At 40.7% G+C, this 15,271-nt stretch overlaps 1 protein-coding gene across 9 annotated transcripts in view; it reads right to left on the minus strand.

Annotated features, from left to right (window-relative positions):
* SIPA1L1 (signal induced proliferation associated 1 like 1) overlaps positions 1–15,271 on the minus strand; it is a 370,770-nt gene that overhangs the window by 91,235 nt on the left and 264,264 nt on the right. For all 9 annotated transcript variants that reach the window (XM_039251856.1, XM_039251855.1, XM_039251854.1 and 6 more), the window contains one exon: positions 5,690–5,864. In XM_039251856.1, coding sequence (XP_039107787.1) covers positions 5,690–5,864 — 175 coding nt within the window. The remainder of the gene's footprint in view (positions 1–5,689; positions 5,865–15,271) is intronic.

Here is a 15,271-nt window from a genome sequence, read left to right on the forward strand (position 1 = left end):
GCCAGGAGATGGGTTACTTTACTTCAGTGAGGGTGGGATGAAGAAGGGTTTACAGCAGTGCCCTTTGCTATGACAGGTGCGTTCATACGGTGTCAGTTCCAGGATGCGTGTGAACATACCTGGGACTCAAGGCATCTCAAAGTCAGTAACACATTGAGAGGTGATGAAGGACAAGATAGTGTGGGGCTGGTACTTAGGTGTCAGCCACTAGTATTTTCTACCAACTTCTCACTTTGCAAATCACCTGCAATTATCTGGATGCCCAATTTGGAAGAAGATCTGACTTTGGATGCCAGTGGCATCTTTGCTAAATGACCACAAACAAATCACTTCACTTCTCTGCCCACTGATATTCTTGCTGCTGTGAGGAGTAAGTGAAATAATGTATGTGGAAGTGCTGGCCCATGAAAGATGCTCAGGAAATGTGTTGATTAGAATTGAGAATTTTGTGCAGCTGAGGTAAAAAGTGTAATATCCTTAAATAAGGACTTTTATGTACTTTCATGGCCAAGCACATCCCAGCAACACTCAAAGGAGAAACCTTACATTATAATACAGTTCAGAGTTTAAGGAGGTGAAGAGAGAATCCTTTCCTTCATTCATCAATGTCTCTGATTCCAAATGTTCTTTGCATATGCAGCGCATTTAAACAATGCTAGTTTTTACCCCATTCCCCATCGAAGTTTAAATATTCCAAACAGAGGGATTTATTTCCTTGGTTTTTACTTTTTAAAAGTAATTAATTATTTTAAACATTTATTCATTTATGAGAGACAGAAAGCACGAGCAGAGAGTGGGAGACACAGAACTCGAAGCAGGCTCCCGGCGCTGAGCTGTAAGCACAGACCCCGAAGCGGGGCTCAAACCCATGAGCTGTGAGATCATGACCTGAGCCGAAGTCAGATGCTTAACCGACTGAGCCACCCAGGCGGCCCTATTTCCTTGGTTTTTAAAACACTGCTGAAAAAAGGAGGAAGCCACAAGCATTCACTAATACTGCAGCAAATTAATGAAGGCAAGGCTTGGAAGGAATGCTTTAAGGGATCCTAAAGTCTCCTCTGTTCTGACCTGACAAACAAGCCTCATTCAGGAAATGATTTCCCAAATAACAATCCATTAGCACAGCTATAAGTGAGGGTGGTCTCCAGCTTTTAAATAACATACTGCTTGGTGGCAAGTTTATTTTTATATCTGCTGCAGAATGAGAGGATGGTAATTATCTAGAGGTTGTATCATTCAAATAAGGAAACAAAGTAAGGAGGGGGAAAAAGATCCACTACTGAAAAATTTCTTCTTTGTAAAACTGTTCCAGCCCCTGACCCCTGTGTAGCTTACTTGCTAGAAGATCTTACTTCTGAGACAGGAGAATGGACTTTGCATGAGAAACTGGGAAAAAGAAGAAATGGTTCAGTAGCACCATCAATTCTTCCTTTCCTGAGCCTCTCTCTCTTTTACCAAAGTACTAAGATCCGAATATAATTGTGAGGCATGAGAAGCAAACTGTTTCAGGAGATGTTTCAAGGGCTGGAGAGAGGGGGAGGAGACACAGCCACAAGGCAGAGAGCCCTGGGCTTCACTGTACTTAATTCCACGTTTAAGCTTTCTCTGAACACCTCCTTAACCACAGCACTAGGAGCTGTTCCACCTCCCCAGTGCTTCCTAGCTGTCTAACATTGGGCACGGTATCTAAAGAAGGCAATTCTGTAAAATGGGGAGAACTAGTACCTAGTAAACACTTTGAGGAGTAAATGAAATGACAAACACACAGAATATCTGGAACCTCTGTTTCCACCACAGGAGTAACTTGGTACAGGACTTTTTCTCCCGTTGTAAGTAACTAGAAAAACTGATAAAATATCTGAAACAACTTTTTTTTCCAGACATTTACAATAGGCAGCATTGGATAGTGATCCCAGAGAAAAAAGAATCAAAGAAGATGACTTCTCTGATCCCATCGGGTTTTCCACATGGAGGAACTTTTGGAACAACTGTACAATGCATGGCATTGAAGAGGGAAAGCCAAAATACACTGGAGTTCAGGAAGCCCGAGGTAGCTGATGTTTGCTGGGCAGCATACCAAAGAGTTGGAAACGACACAGTGGAAGAGTTCAGAAATCCGTATAAGGGTCCCCTTGAGTCCTGGGCTGAATATGAAGCTGCACACACATAGAGTAAGATTCCAAAAGCCAAGCAAAGACAAACTAAGGATACTGCACAGCATGATGACTACAGTTAATAATACTGTGTTGCATATCTGAAAGTTGCTAAGAGTAGATCTTAAAAGTTCTCATCACAAGAAAAAAATTTTGTAACCTTGTATGGTGACACACGTTAATTAGACTTACTGTGGTGGTCATTTCATAATATATACAAGTATCGAATCATCATGTTGTACACTGGAAACTAACATAATGATATATGTCAACTGTAACTCAATAAGAGAAAGAGAGAAAAGCTATTAGGGAAAGAAAAACTACCAAAGAATTGTAAGGCAAGCAATTCTCACAGTTGACACAGGGTGGGAAGACACTCAAGTTCTAACCAGCCACAGTAAAGAGACCTCACTGAATATGCAAGTCCTCAGACATAAGAAAACTCATGCCTTGGTAGAGCTACATTAGAGAGTAAAGACTGCTCTAGGTATGCCTTAATAAAGCTTAAGAACAAGATTCATAAAGATCAAGCTGTTTTGTAAGTAACTTAACTGCCCACCAAAACAAACTCTTTGTCTTCTTCAACACTCTTTGAAGAAGACAACACAATCCAGACACTCAACCATAAAACATTCACAATGCTATACTCTCCAATCAAAAGTAACCAGACACATGAAGTAGTAAAATATAACTCAAAAGCAGGAGAAAATTTGTTAAATGGAGGCCTCCAATGACAAGGATGATAGTATTAGCATGCAGAAACTTTCAAACAGCTATCATAAATACATCAAGGATGGCTTGGGTGGCTCAGTCAGTTAAGTATCCGACTCTTGAATTGGGCTCAGGTCATAATCTCATGGTCGAAGGATTGAGCCCTGTGTCAGGCTACGTGCTAGGGTGAAGAGCATGGAGACTGCTTGGGATTCTCTCTCCCTCTACCCCTCCCCTGCTCACGCATTCTCTCTCTCAAAAAAAAAAAAAAAAAAGTTAAAAAATAATAATTAGAAAAACATGTTTAGTGATTTAAAGGACACCATGAACCTAATGAAGATAAAGTAGAAAACTGAGAAGAGGACCAAATGCAATTCTGGCTTTGGAAGATGACAACATCTCAAATGAAAATGTCACTGAACTGGATTAACAGCAGATAAAGACACTGTAGAAGAAAAGCACAGTGAACTTGGAAGATATATTAATAGGAAATTATCCAAAAGGAAGCATAGAAAAAAAAAAAAGATTAAAAAAATTAAATCAACAGAGCCTTACTAACCTGTGGTACGCTAGTGAGTGATCTAACATGTGTGTAATTGGAGATTCAGAAGATGGCAACAGGAAAAAAAAAAAAGATCGATGGAAACTATGAACCCACAGATGCAATCACACCTACAATGTCGCATGTACAAGAAGTGATCCTTTAGGAACACTTGTCCTGGAAAGCATTTTCTCTTATGTACTTATTTATTTTGAAGATTTGTTGTGTTTATTTATTTATTTTGAGAGAGAAGAAGAGAGACCAAGAGAGCACAAGAATGGGAGAGACAGAGAGACTGGGAGAGAGAGAAAGAGAGGATCCCAAGCAGGCTCTGCACTCAGCGTAGAGCTCGATACAGGGCCTGAACTCATGAACCCTGAAGTTGTGACCGGAGCCGAAATCAAGAATGAGACACCCAACTGCCTGAGCCACCCAGGTGCCCCAGCATTTTCTCTTTTTAATGATTGTAATTTAAAGAGAGGGTTTCCTGATACAAAGCAGTGTTAGACACAGTGTGGTGAGATTATCTTCTAGCACACAGAGCCAAGTCTTATCTCTGGGGGTGCCATGGCCAGTGAGAAGCCAGTGAGATGTACAGAGGCTGGTTTTGACGCTACCAGCTTCAAGTGAGAGAGAGAAACATGCAAACGGCCTCTTTTAGAGCTTTAGAATAGAAATACTTTCTGACTTTTCGTCAGAAAAGAAGAAACCTGACACTCTGAAAGGACAGAAAAAGAAACACAGATTCCTCTGCTCATCAGCTATGTCCTGAAAGGTTACTAGGGGTCTAAAGGAGGGCACACTTGTTACAGAACAAGTGTGCCATTAGAGGCGGTCAGCTAATCCAGGCTTATCCCCCTCTAGCCTTTGAAGGCATTGGATATTTAGGCAAAATTGCATACAGTACTTATTTTGTGTATTTCAGGGTCTTACTTGATGCCTAACTGCTTAAGTATGGTCTTGCTAATTTCTCATGTTGCCTTTCACCATCAAGAGGCGGCTGGGAATGTGTTAATGCAGAAATAATACATAATCTTAATCAATTTCCAATCTGGCCATTCATGCACAGAAGCAGGGTTCTTATTACAACTCTTCCCAGAAGCTTTCATATAGCTCTTTCTGGTGATGATAATTTATATAACACTACAAACTGGGACAACATGAGTGAAGCGTATAGGGCAAATGTCAGACTATCTGGAGAAGAAGAGTTTCAGGGCATATTAAAATTGAACATTTTATGCAACTGCAAGCAGAGTATGGGACGTTAAAATAATATTTAAGAGTCTAGGCTATTTATGGGCTTTAATAGTCTCTCTTGCATGTCGTTTCCAAGTTGGCAACAGCAAAACCATGGCAACAGGAAATTCTTCCCTGCAGTGGAGTTTATGAATGCTTTTCTGTTTTCATGACTCAACTCCTTATTTAATTTCCTGTAGAGAAAATCGGAGATTACTATGGACTGCCATACAGATGTGCTAATCCAAAGACCCTCTCAAAGAAAAACCGGTCATGGGTGTCCATGGACTGATTCTGAGATAAAATTTAAAACTGCCTCCTCACAGACACGCAACAGACGTCAACATACTCTACCCTAAACGGATGCTTGCGAGCGTAACTATTTTATTAACGGCTTGGGGAATGGGGGTGCACAACCTTGTGTGTTCATGAGCCACAGCTAAAAAGATTCTTCCATTATGGTGCTTTTTATCCACACAGTTCAGGAGCCGAACTAATACCATAATGAAGAGGCCTATTTCCTCAGGTATTCAATTAGACTATGAACAATAAAAATAGAAAAGAGGCAAACAAAAAAATCTCAGTATTAACAGAAGACAAAATGAATAAGAAAACCCTTATAATGAAGATTGACTGCATACATAAGCAGGGGGATTACATGATAAATCAATGAAAGTAAAAAATTCCAGGGCTTATGACCACAAAGTTATAAGATTCTAGAACCTTTAATCGCTCTAACATTCACTTAACTATAGTGGCATTTACGCAACCCTCTCCGGGAGCAATTCTGCATGATTTGCACCCACTGCTCTGCTACTCCGCAGACACTTTGGAGAACACCGCTTCTTTTTGACAGAGTGATCCTAGCTGCTTTGACTACAGTCGTCAAATGTCTGGGGGCCGTGTCCTCCTCCTCCGGCTTGCTCTCCCCCAGCACCAGCGGTGTTCTGCAGTAAACGGCAATGTTGTTTTATGGGCAATTTAGCAGATGAACATCAACATGGCAGGAGGGAAATAAGCCTAGCAGGAGAGTATAAGTGTTTCTTACTTTTGGTGTCAAGCTGTGCACGATACTTCTCAAATCCTTTGAGCCGAACGCGCTCTCCCAGCAGCTGAAGGAATTCCTCAAACGCCGGGCCGGCTGACTCATTGTTGTACATCTCTTCTTCGGTGCTCTGTCCGGCTCTGCAGTACATGATGCCCACCTTCTGCTGATAGTTCAGCTGTGAAGAGAGGCGGTACGAGGCATGTAAATACAGGCAGATCCACCTTGCCCACCAGGATGCTCCCAACTCCTGGAGGGCACGTGCCCAGCCTCTCTACCATTTCTTTTCTCTTGAAATCCTTCTGTTTTAAGGCTTCCATTTCTAATCCCCAAAATACAGCAAAACAAGCATCTATCATTGTAATCTTCACAATTTAAGAGAAAAGGCCAGGAAACTGAATTACAATTTTCTGTGTGTAAGCTAATACATCACGAGAACAGATGCTGATACTTTCAGGAACTTCTCTGCATGAATTCCAAAGTGCAAAATGAGGCTATGAAAAACAAAAGGTAATTCTTTTTCAATAATCTCCCCCTTTTAAAAAGGAAAGGCGGGGGCACCTGGGTGGTTCAGTCATCATTAAGCATCTTGGTTTCAGCTCAGGTCATGATCTCACAGTTTGTGAGTTTGAGTCCCACATCAGGCTCTGACAGCACAGAGCCTGCTTGGGGTTCTCTCTCTCTCCCTCCCTCTATGCCCCTCCCCCACTTGCTTTCTGTCTCTCTCAAATGTAATAAGTAAACTTAAAAAAAAATAAAAAATAAAAATAATAAAAAGAGAAGGCTTTTCAAATTTAAAAGCAGAATTCCACTGAACAAAAAAATACTTTAAAATTGTATCTTTCAAAATTCATATTGTTTTGCTCTAAACAGCATATTAATGTTCTTGCTAATTTTTTTTCCTTTGGTAAAACTGGAAAAGGTTTCTCTCCCAATGCCATTTTTCCAATATACTAAATTATAAACCTCAGTCATATCTTTGTTAGAGCACTACCATCATCAACAATGTACTTTTCAAATATTTTTCTAAAAGATGAGTGCCTGAATAGAAACTCTAAAAGGGGATACATAATGGCAAATCAGCTAGTGGCAAATACTCCTTCCTTAGAGACAGGTAAAACGAAGCATTCAAGAGACTTAAATATGATGTAACATTAATCAAAATATTTACTCATCACTGAAAAGTCTAGTCATTCTGCAAACAAATTTTAAGGTGGTATTAGTCATTTAACTAGGCATTAGTTTTCAGTACAAAAATTTAGACTTTTGGGGCGCCTGGATGGCTCAGTCGGTTAAGAGGCCGACTCTCGACTTCGGCTCAGGTCATGATCTCACGGTTCGGTTCATGAATTCCAGCCCCACATCGGGCTCTAAGCTCACTGTGCGGAGCCTGCTTTGGATCCTCAGTCTCATTCTTCCTGTCCCTCCCCTGCTCGCACGCTCTCTCTCTCTCAAAAATAATAAACATTAAAAAAAAATTGTTTTAATGCAGCCTTTTAATCGTTTACTGAAATTAAGGCGATCCACACGGCTTTGGCCTATTTTCAGAGCACTACGACTGCTTCCTCAGGCAATTATCTCATAAAACGAAAGGAGGAAGGGGAGAGGAAAATTGTAACAGAGAACATTTATTGCATGTCCACTGTATGCCCATCGTTGTTTAGTATTTTAGATACATTAGCTTCTCCTCACAATGGCCCATAAAGCGATTATTCCTATGTGACAGACAAGTGAAAGCGGAGACTGGAAGAGGAAGTAACTAGCCCAGTAGGGAGAGACACAGGACCACAAATGGTCAGTCCTGTGATTCTGCTGTCTAAAACATTACCACAGCTCAACCAGGCTCGATTTCTATTGCTGCAACATACGTCCACAGCCCCTTATTTGCAACTCTGAAGCTAAAAGGTAAAAACCAAATTTAAGCAAACACATTTGACAGTTAAAACTTGATATGGACTGACGATAATACGTGTAGTTTATTCCACATTGTGTGACCACTCACATCTCTTCCCCCCTGGGGAAAAGGTAATGTGACTGTGGGGTGGTGTTTCAGACCCCACTGGGAATATTACTAGGTGGTGTACGCATTCTATTATCATTCTAAAATCTGGATGTTTCTGAACTCTGAAACACATTCAGCTCTCACCATTTTTCCTAAGGGACTGTGAACCTGAACTTCTCTTTCCAACTTTCTAACCCAACTGATTCAGAACAGTAACGGGAAAATGTCACAGGGGACAAACTCTTCCTCGCCTTCCTCCCTCCACTGCACACAACCTTGTTGACAACGGAGCTCCGCGGCCTTTATGGGACCGAAGACATGAGAGCTCCCTAGGAGTGCTATAATTGCGCTGAACTAACTCTCCCTTTGCTCCGCCTCCTCCAACAAGCAGGAGGTAAAGTTCCAAGTCTGAAACTTGCAAATAACTGGATACAGTGATGTTGGAAGTTGCAGAACAGTACGTGACACCACACCATTTCTATTTCATTATGGACAAAACCACATCGAGGACTTAGTGTGTTTTTTTGTACCATGTGCAGGAAAAATGCAACGGAAAAAAATCACATTAATACCTACTGCACACCACTGACTTCTCACCCTTCTCTCGGCTGGCTGCTGCAAACGTCTGAATGTGGCTAATGCCTGCAGGAGGACCCCCACAGGTAGAGATCTCAACCTGGCTTCAGGATTAATCTGGGCACCTGCCCTATTAGGACTCAACAAATAAAAAAGAGTGGTAGGCTCCGTGTCAGTTACAAAAGAAGTCCTTAATACAGCCAGACCCTCACTGTCTCCCTGCAGGGAGAGCTATGAAAGAGAGGGAGCACCGTAGAGAAAGGAAGGGGTTGGGAGTTATCTGCTGTTCGGCTCTGTGCCTCCCAGATCAGCCGTCTCAGGCAACAATGTAAAACAAAGTCACCCTGTTCAACAGAAGGCACCGTGGTGTCAGTGGATTTGTGGATGGCTTTTTAAAACTTCTCAGATAAAGGCCTAAGATATTTCACTGTGCAACATTCAAAGGGATTCATTTAACAAGAAAGGAGTTCACTGCAGAGAGAAGTAAGGAAACTTCCCCCAAACCACTGGAGAAGCTGAATCCAAGGACAAGGAGTCAATGTGCCGCCTTCTTTTGACGGATTTCTCCTACTCTAGTGAACTCCACTGGCAGCCAGGAGAACAAACTGGTGTCTGCTGCTTGTGAAAAGAAGGAGCCTTTAAGAGGATTAGGAAATCTGTTAGAATGTCAAATTTCCTTCGTCTTGAAACGGTGCCAAATGTCACTGCTCTATCCTCTAACATGACAATATTCCTGATTTCCATGCAATTAAGTCAAGGTAGGTGGCATTCCCTGAACGCAGGCTCCTGGAATCCTTAGTTAGCAGCCACGTTCCCGGCCAGAGTAAGAGGACCTGTTGAGGAGTTGTTATGTCAATGTAATAAGGAACACTTCAAGGGTAAGAGCAAGTGTAAATGGAGTTAGAGCTACGGACTGGGGTTTTGAGTTGTTGCGAGGTTATATAAAACAGCACTCTGTTTTCAGATGTGCGCAGACACATCTGTATGGGTTTACACCTACGGATACATAATACTTCCATGTAATGCTCAAAATAGAGTTATGATGACACCAGAAGTCACCTTGAGAACATGCTGTGTTTACCCCTGGTTCAGGATTTTTGCTTTGGATAATCCTGGGATCATGCTATACGATTCCATGCTGACCGATCAACTGTTCACAGGGAGCATTATGGAAGTGTTTGGACACTCCACAAATGTTACAAATGTTTCTGTCATAAAAAATAACGATGGTCAATCCAACAGGACAAAGGTTGTCTTTGAGATGAAGGTCTCGAATCTCAATAAAGTGTCCTTAGCACCCACTGAAAGGGACGAGGGTTCTCACAGCTTGGGACCAACTGTATATAAAATTGGTCTTCCTCTGATAAAGCGGATACTTTGACACGGAATCAAATACCACAATCTGATTTACATAGTCCTGAGTTTCTGGAAAGATGGATGATAAAGTCAGAGCCCTCCGCCAGTAGAAACAGATTTGAAGGACCAATTTCTCAGAGAACGGGTCTGAAGTTTGGCATTTTCACCTCTTCTCGCCTGCCGTCACAGCCTTGAGAAGGTCACGGGGGGGGGGGGGGGGGGCAAAGAGCATGAGAAGAACCCAGTTCTTAAATTCTTACAAAACTTTATAGCGTCTGACTTAGTCCGGAAATTTAAGACCATCACTATGAGGTACTTCCTTCACTGTGAGGCAGTTCTCAGAGTGTAAGCTGGGAAGCCCTGAGGAAGCTTGAGCACTGCTCTGGGACACAGATATCTGGGAACAGTTTGATCCCTACAGAGCTTGCTTTTTATTAAACTGTTAGGTGGCACAACAGCAGTGTTTAATCCGAGGATAATTCTGCCCCACTCACTACTGAGGCAAAACTATTCTAAGACACTCGTGAACCCCGCCATGTGAACTCCGAGGCTCTCTCGTCTGCCTGCTGGGTACAGAAACTGTCCTCAGCTTTGTGGGGAGGCTGATGATTTGCCTCCCTAAACCTGGAGGGTAGGTCTCACTGCTCCTCCAGGAGTTTGCTCAAATGCATGTGCTTATCCCTCCTGGCCTCCCCTGTAAGCCTCCACTCAGGGAGACTCCTGGGCTCCCCTCACATGCTCCTCCCTGTGCCTCAGTCTGCAAGTGCTTCAGGCAGAAAGCTGGAGTGACCTGACCCTTCCCTTAATTTATGTCCCACCTCCCAGAGATCACTGTCCTTTGCTGCCTAAGGCCCAATGTCATAAAAACCGCTGTTTCACTGTTTTGCCTACTTTTTATAAAGTTGTTTAGGATGGGAAGGTAAATCCGGTCCCTCTTTCTTAATCCTGGCTGGAAGCAGAAATCTGCCCTTGAGTTTTTGTCAACTTCACTGGTATATAATTTCTGAATAATAAACTGCATCCATTTGATTTAATGAGTTCTAACACATCTGTACCACGAACAAAATATAAAATTGTTTCCATCATCTCCAAGTTCCCTGGTTCTTGTTTGCAGCCCATCCTTGCATCAACTAACTCAGATGACTGCTTTTCTCCCCACTATGAATTAGTTTTGCCTACATCTTTAAAGAACATTTTTCTTGGGGAAAATTCATAGTGAGAATTATTCTTTTGGCACTCTAGAAATTTCCAGTGGCTTCTACCTTTTCTTTATGCTTCACAGCTCAACAAATGGTTGTTTTTTTTTTTTTTTAATGTTTTATTTTATTTCTAGGAGAGAGAGAGAGAGAGAGACAGCGTGAGCAGGGGAGGGTCAGAGAGAGAGGGAGTGACAGACTCTGAAACAGGCTCCAGGCTCTGAGCTGGCAGTCAGCACAGAGCCCGACGCGGGGCTAGAACCCACGAACAGCGAGATCATGACCTAAGTGAAAGTCAGACGCTTAAGCGACTAAACCACCCAGGCGCCCCAACAAATGGTTGATTTTAACAGCTAATTGTCCTATTCTTCTTTGAAGGTGTTTTTTTCCTTCGGGCTGTTTAAGATTTTTTTCTTTTTTTCTCTTTTTCTTCTATGTTCAGAAATTTTGATTCTGATGGACGTATGCCTAATTTTCTTTGTACTCATCTTGCTTAGGGCAGGCAGAGCTTCACAAATCCATCTTAATTCATTGTCTTTCATCAGTTCTGGAAATCTTTCTATCAGTATTTCTTCAAATACTGACTCTGTCCCCTAAATAATGCTTTACTTGGTTTCCTCCTGGGAATTCCATTACAATATTTCACTGTGGCCCAATGTGCTTTAGGTACTTTTCTGTATTTCTCATATTTTTTGTCTCCATTCTTCAGTTAAAACTATTCTGGTAACTGCACCCCTAGGTTTATTGCAACATTATTTACATAGCCAAACTATGGGAGCAGTCCAAATGCCCATCCCCGGATGAATGGATAAAGATGTAGGGTATGTGTATACATACACATGTGTGTGCACGTACACACACCCACACACCCACAAAGTATTATACAGTTATAGAATGAAAGAATGAAATCTTACTATTTACAACATGGATGGATCTAGAGAAGATAATGCTAAGTGAAATAAGTCAGTCAGAGAAAGACAAATACATGATCTCACTCATATTTGGAATCTAAGAAACGAAACAAATGAACAAAGGGAAAGAGAGAGAGAGAGAAACCAAGAAAGACACTTAACTATAAATTTTTTTAAAAGTTTATTTATTTGTGAGAGAGAGAGAGAGAGAGAGAGAGAGAGAGAGAGAGAGAGAACAAGTGGGGGAGGGGAAGAGAGAACAAGACACAGAATCCCAAGCAGGCTCCAGGCTCTGATCTGTCAGCAGAAAGCCTGATGCGGGGCTCGAACTCATGGACTGTGAGATCATGACCTGAGCAGAAGTCGGATGCTTAACCGACAAAGCTACCCAGGCGCCCCCAGACTCTTAACTATAGAGAACAAACTGATGGTCAACGGAGGAGGGGGGGGGGATGGGGGAAGTAGGGGATGAAGATTAAAGAGAACATTTATAATAAAAAGAAAAGAGAGAAAAAGGAAAAGAAAAAGAGAAACAATTTCCTGATAACTTATCAAGTCATCAATTTTCTCTTCTGCTCTAATATGTTCTTAAACACATTTATCTACTTAAATTTTAACTTTTGCCTATGTTTTTCCATCCCAGAATTTCAATTTGATTGTTTTAAAGATTCAGTGATCCCTGAACTCTGTTTTTTATTTCTGTAGCCCTCATGAAATCAAGGCTAATTTGTCATCTTTTATCTGAAACTTTATGCTGAACTTAGGTCCCAACTACTCATAAAACAGTCAATGTCTAAGGAAAAAAGCACTGTGTGATACTGTTAATTTTGATAAATACTATTTTCTCAGATATTTCTTTTATGGATCAAGTTTTTGGTGTTATCTATAGGTCAACATCATTATTTTGTCTATGGACATTTAATTGTCCCAGCACCTTTGTTTGAAAAGCCTATCCTTCCTAAATCGACCTGTTGTTACACCTTTGTCAGAATCACACAGATGTATGTGGGGATGGATGCTATTTCTAGTTTCTTTATCCTGTTCCATTGATCCATGAGTCTGTCCTCACAATAATAAAACACAGTTTTGATTAATGTAGTCACATAATAAATCTTGAAATCAGATAGAATGATTTCTCTCACTTCATTCTACTTTTCCAAAATTGTTTTAATTATTCTAGGACTTTTGCCTTTCCATGTAATTTCAGAATAATCTTATCTTCAATTACAAAATATCTTGCAGGTATTTTGATATCGTGTTAACTGTATATCAATCAGGACAAAACTGACATCATTAAAATCTTGACTCTTTCAATCCATGGACATAGTATATCTCTCTGTTTATTTGGGTCTTCTTTGGTTTCTTTCATCAGTGTTTTATAATTTTTAGCACACGAGTCCTATACATGTTTTGTTAGATAAATCCAAACATTTCATTTTTTATTATGGGATTATAAATGATATTGTATTTTAATTTTAGCTTCCACATGTTCGTTAAAATAAATCAAATTAAGAACTACACCAAAGCAAAAAGGTTTTGCTCACAAAAAGGAAACCATCAACAAAAGGAAAAGGCAACCTACTAAATATAAGATATTTGCAAATGATACAACTGATGAAGGGTTAATATCTGAAATATACATAGAATGTATTCAACTCAGCACCAAACAAAAAATGACCCCAAAAAAGTAATCTGGGCATGATTATGGGTAGATAACCTGAACAGACATTTTTCCAAAGAAGATATACAGATGCCAAGAGACACATGAAAAGATGACTAAGTCACTAATTATCAGGGAAATGCAAATCAAAACCACAATAGATATTACTTTATTATGTGTCAGAATGGCAAAATAAGAAACGAGAAATACTAAGTGTGGGTGAGGATGTGGAGAAAAAGGAACTCCTGTGCACTGTTGGTGGGAATGTAAATTGGGGCAGCCCCTGTGGGAAACAGTATGGAGGTTCCTCAAAACATGAAAAATAGAAATACCATATGATCCAGTATTTCCACTACTGGGTATTTACCCAAAGAAAATGAAAATACGAATTCAAAAAGATAAATGAACTCCAATGATTATTATAGCATTATTTCCAACAGCTAAGACATAGAAGCAACCTAAGTGCCCATCAATAGATGAATGGATAAAGATGTGATATATACATACAATGGGATATTACTCTGCCATAAAAAGGAATGAGATCTTGTTATTTGTGACAACACAGATGGACCCAGAGGGTATCATGCTAAGTGAAATAAAAGGGAAGACAAATATATACAATTTTGTTTACATGTGATATCTAAAACAAACAAAGAAGAAACAAACCTATAAATACAGAGAACAAACTGGTGGTTGCCAGACTGGGTTGGTGGGTGGAAAGGACAACCTAGGTGATACGTAATGGGAGGCTTCCAGTTATGAAATGAGTAAGTCATGGGGATGAAAGATACACCATAAGGAATATAGTTAATAGTACTGTAACAGTGTTGTATGATGACTGATGGTAGGTAGCTACACTTGTGGTGAACTGAGCACAGACTTGCTGCATCACTATAATGTACATATAATGTACACTGAAGCTAATGTAACACTGTGTGTCAACTGTCCTACAATTCACAGAAATAACAAAGATATCAAATTGACTGTTGCGAGTTGATATTGAATCCTACAACCCTGCGGAACATGCCTTGTAGTTCTGGGAAGTTTTTGTAGCTTTTTTGGGGCTTTATACATAGCCTATCATGCCACCTGAAATAGGGAAAGTTTTATTTTTTTCTTTCCTTTATCTAACATCTTTTATTTCCTCTTCTTGCCTTATTGTGCTGACCAGAACTTCCAGCATCATGTTGAATAGCAATGGTGACAATGTATATCCTTGCCATGTTAACACCAAGTCTTTCATCATTAAGGAGGATATAAGCTGTAGATTTCCTGTAGATGTTTTTCATTAAATTGAGCAAGTTTCCCTCTATTCTCATTTTTATCACAAATGACCACTGTGTAGTTTCTCAAATCCCACGGTCCTTAGCCAGTCTGCCTCCTCTCCACCCAGGAGATTCATTTTATGTTTACTTCTACAACGCACAAGGCTTTTAGCTGTACTTAACAAGAAGAATAGGGAAAAAATAGATATACCCCATATTTCAAGATACAAAACTACAAACTTTCTTTTTTAAGTAAGTACTGGCCCCTAAAAAGAATGTCAAAGAGAGTAGAAAAATTCAGTGCTGTGAGCAAAATATGGTGTTAGAAAATATATCCTCATTGGGAAGATGGCGGAGAAGTAAGGAGCTCCATACTTGCACTCGCGCCCATACATCACACGGAAAAGATCTGAAGCCATTGGAAACCTTACAAAACCTGAGAGATTGGGAGAAAAAGGACACAGAATCCACTGAGAGAGCCTTCTAACATGAGTGCGAACCGGGGAAGATAAAATCGGGCCGGGATCGGAGACTCCAGGGTGGGAGGCGATCCCCCTCTACCCTCTACGGGGAGTGAGAGGGGAAAAGGAGAGAGTCCGAAACAGAAAAACCTCTGCTC

The sequence above is a fragment of the Hyaena hyaena genome, unplaced genomic scaffold (genome assembly GCF_003009895.1).
Source record: "Hyaena hyaena isolate Hyena2069 unplaced genomic scaffold, ASM300989v1 scaffold_400, whole genome shotgun sequence".
NCBI classification, from domain to species: Eukaryota; Metazoa; Chordata; class Mammalia; order Carnivora; family Hyaenidae; genus Hyaena; species Hyaena hyaena.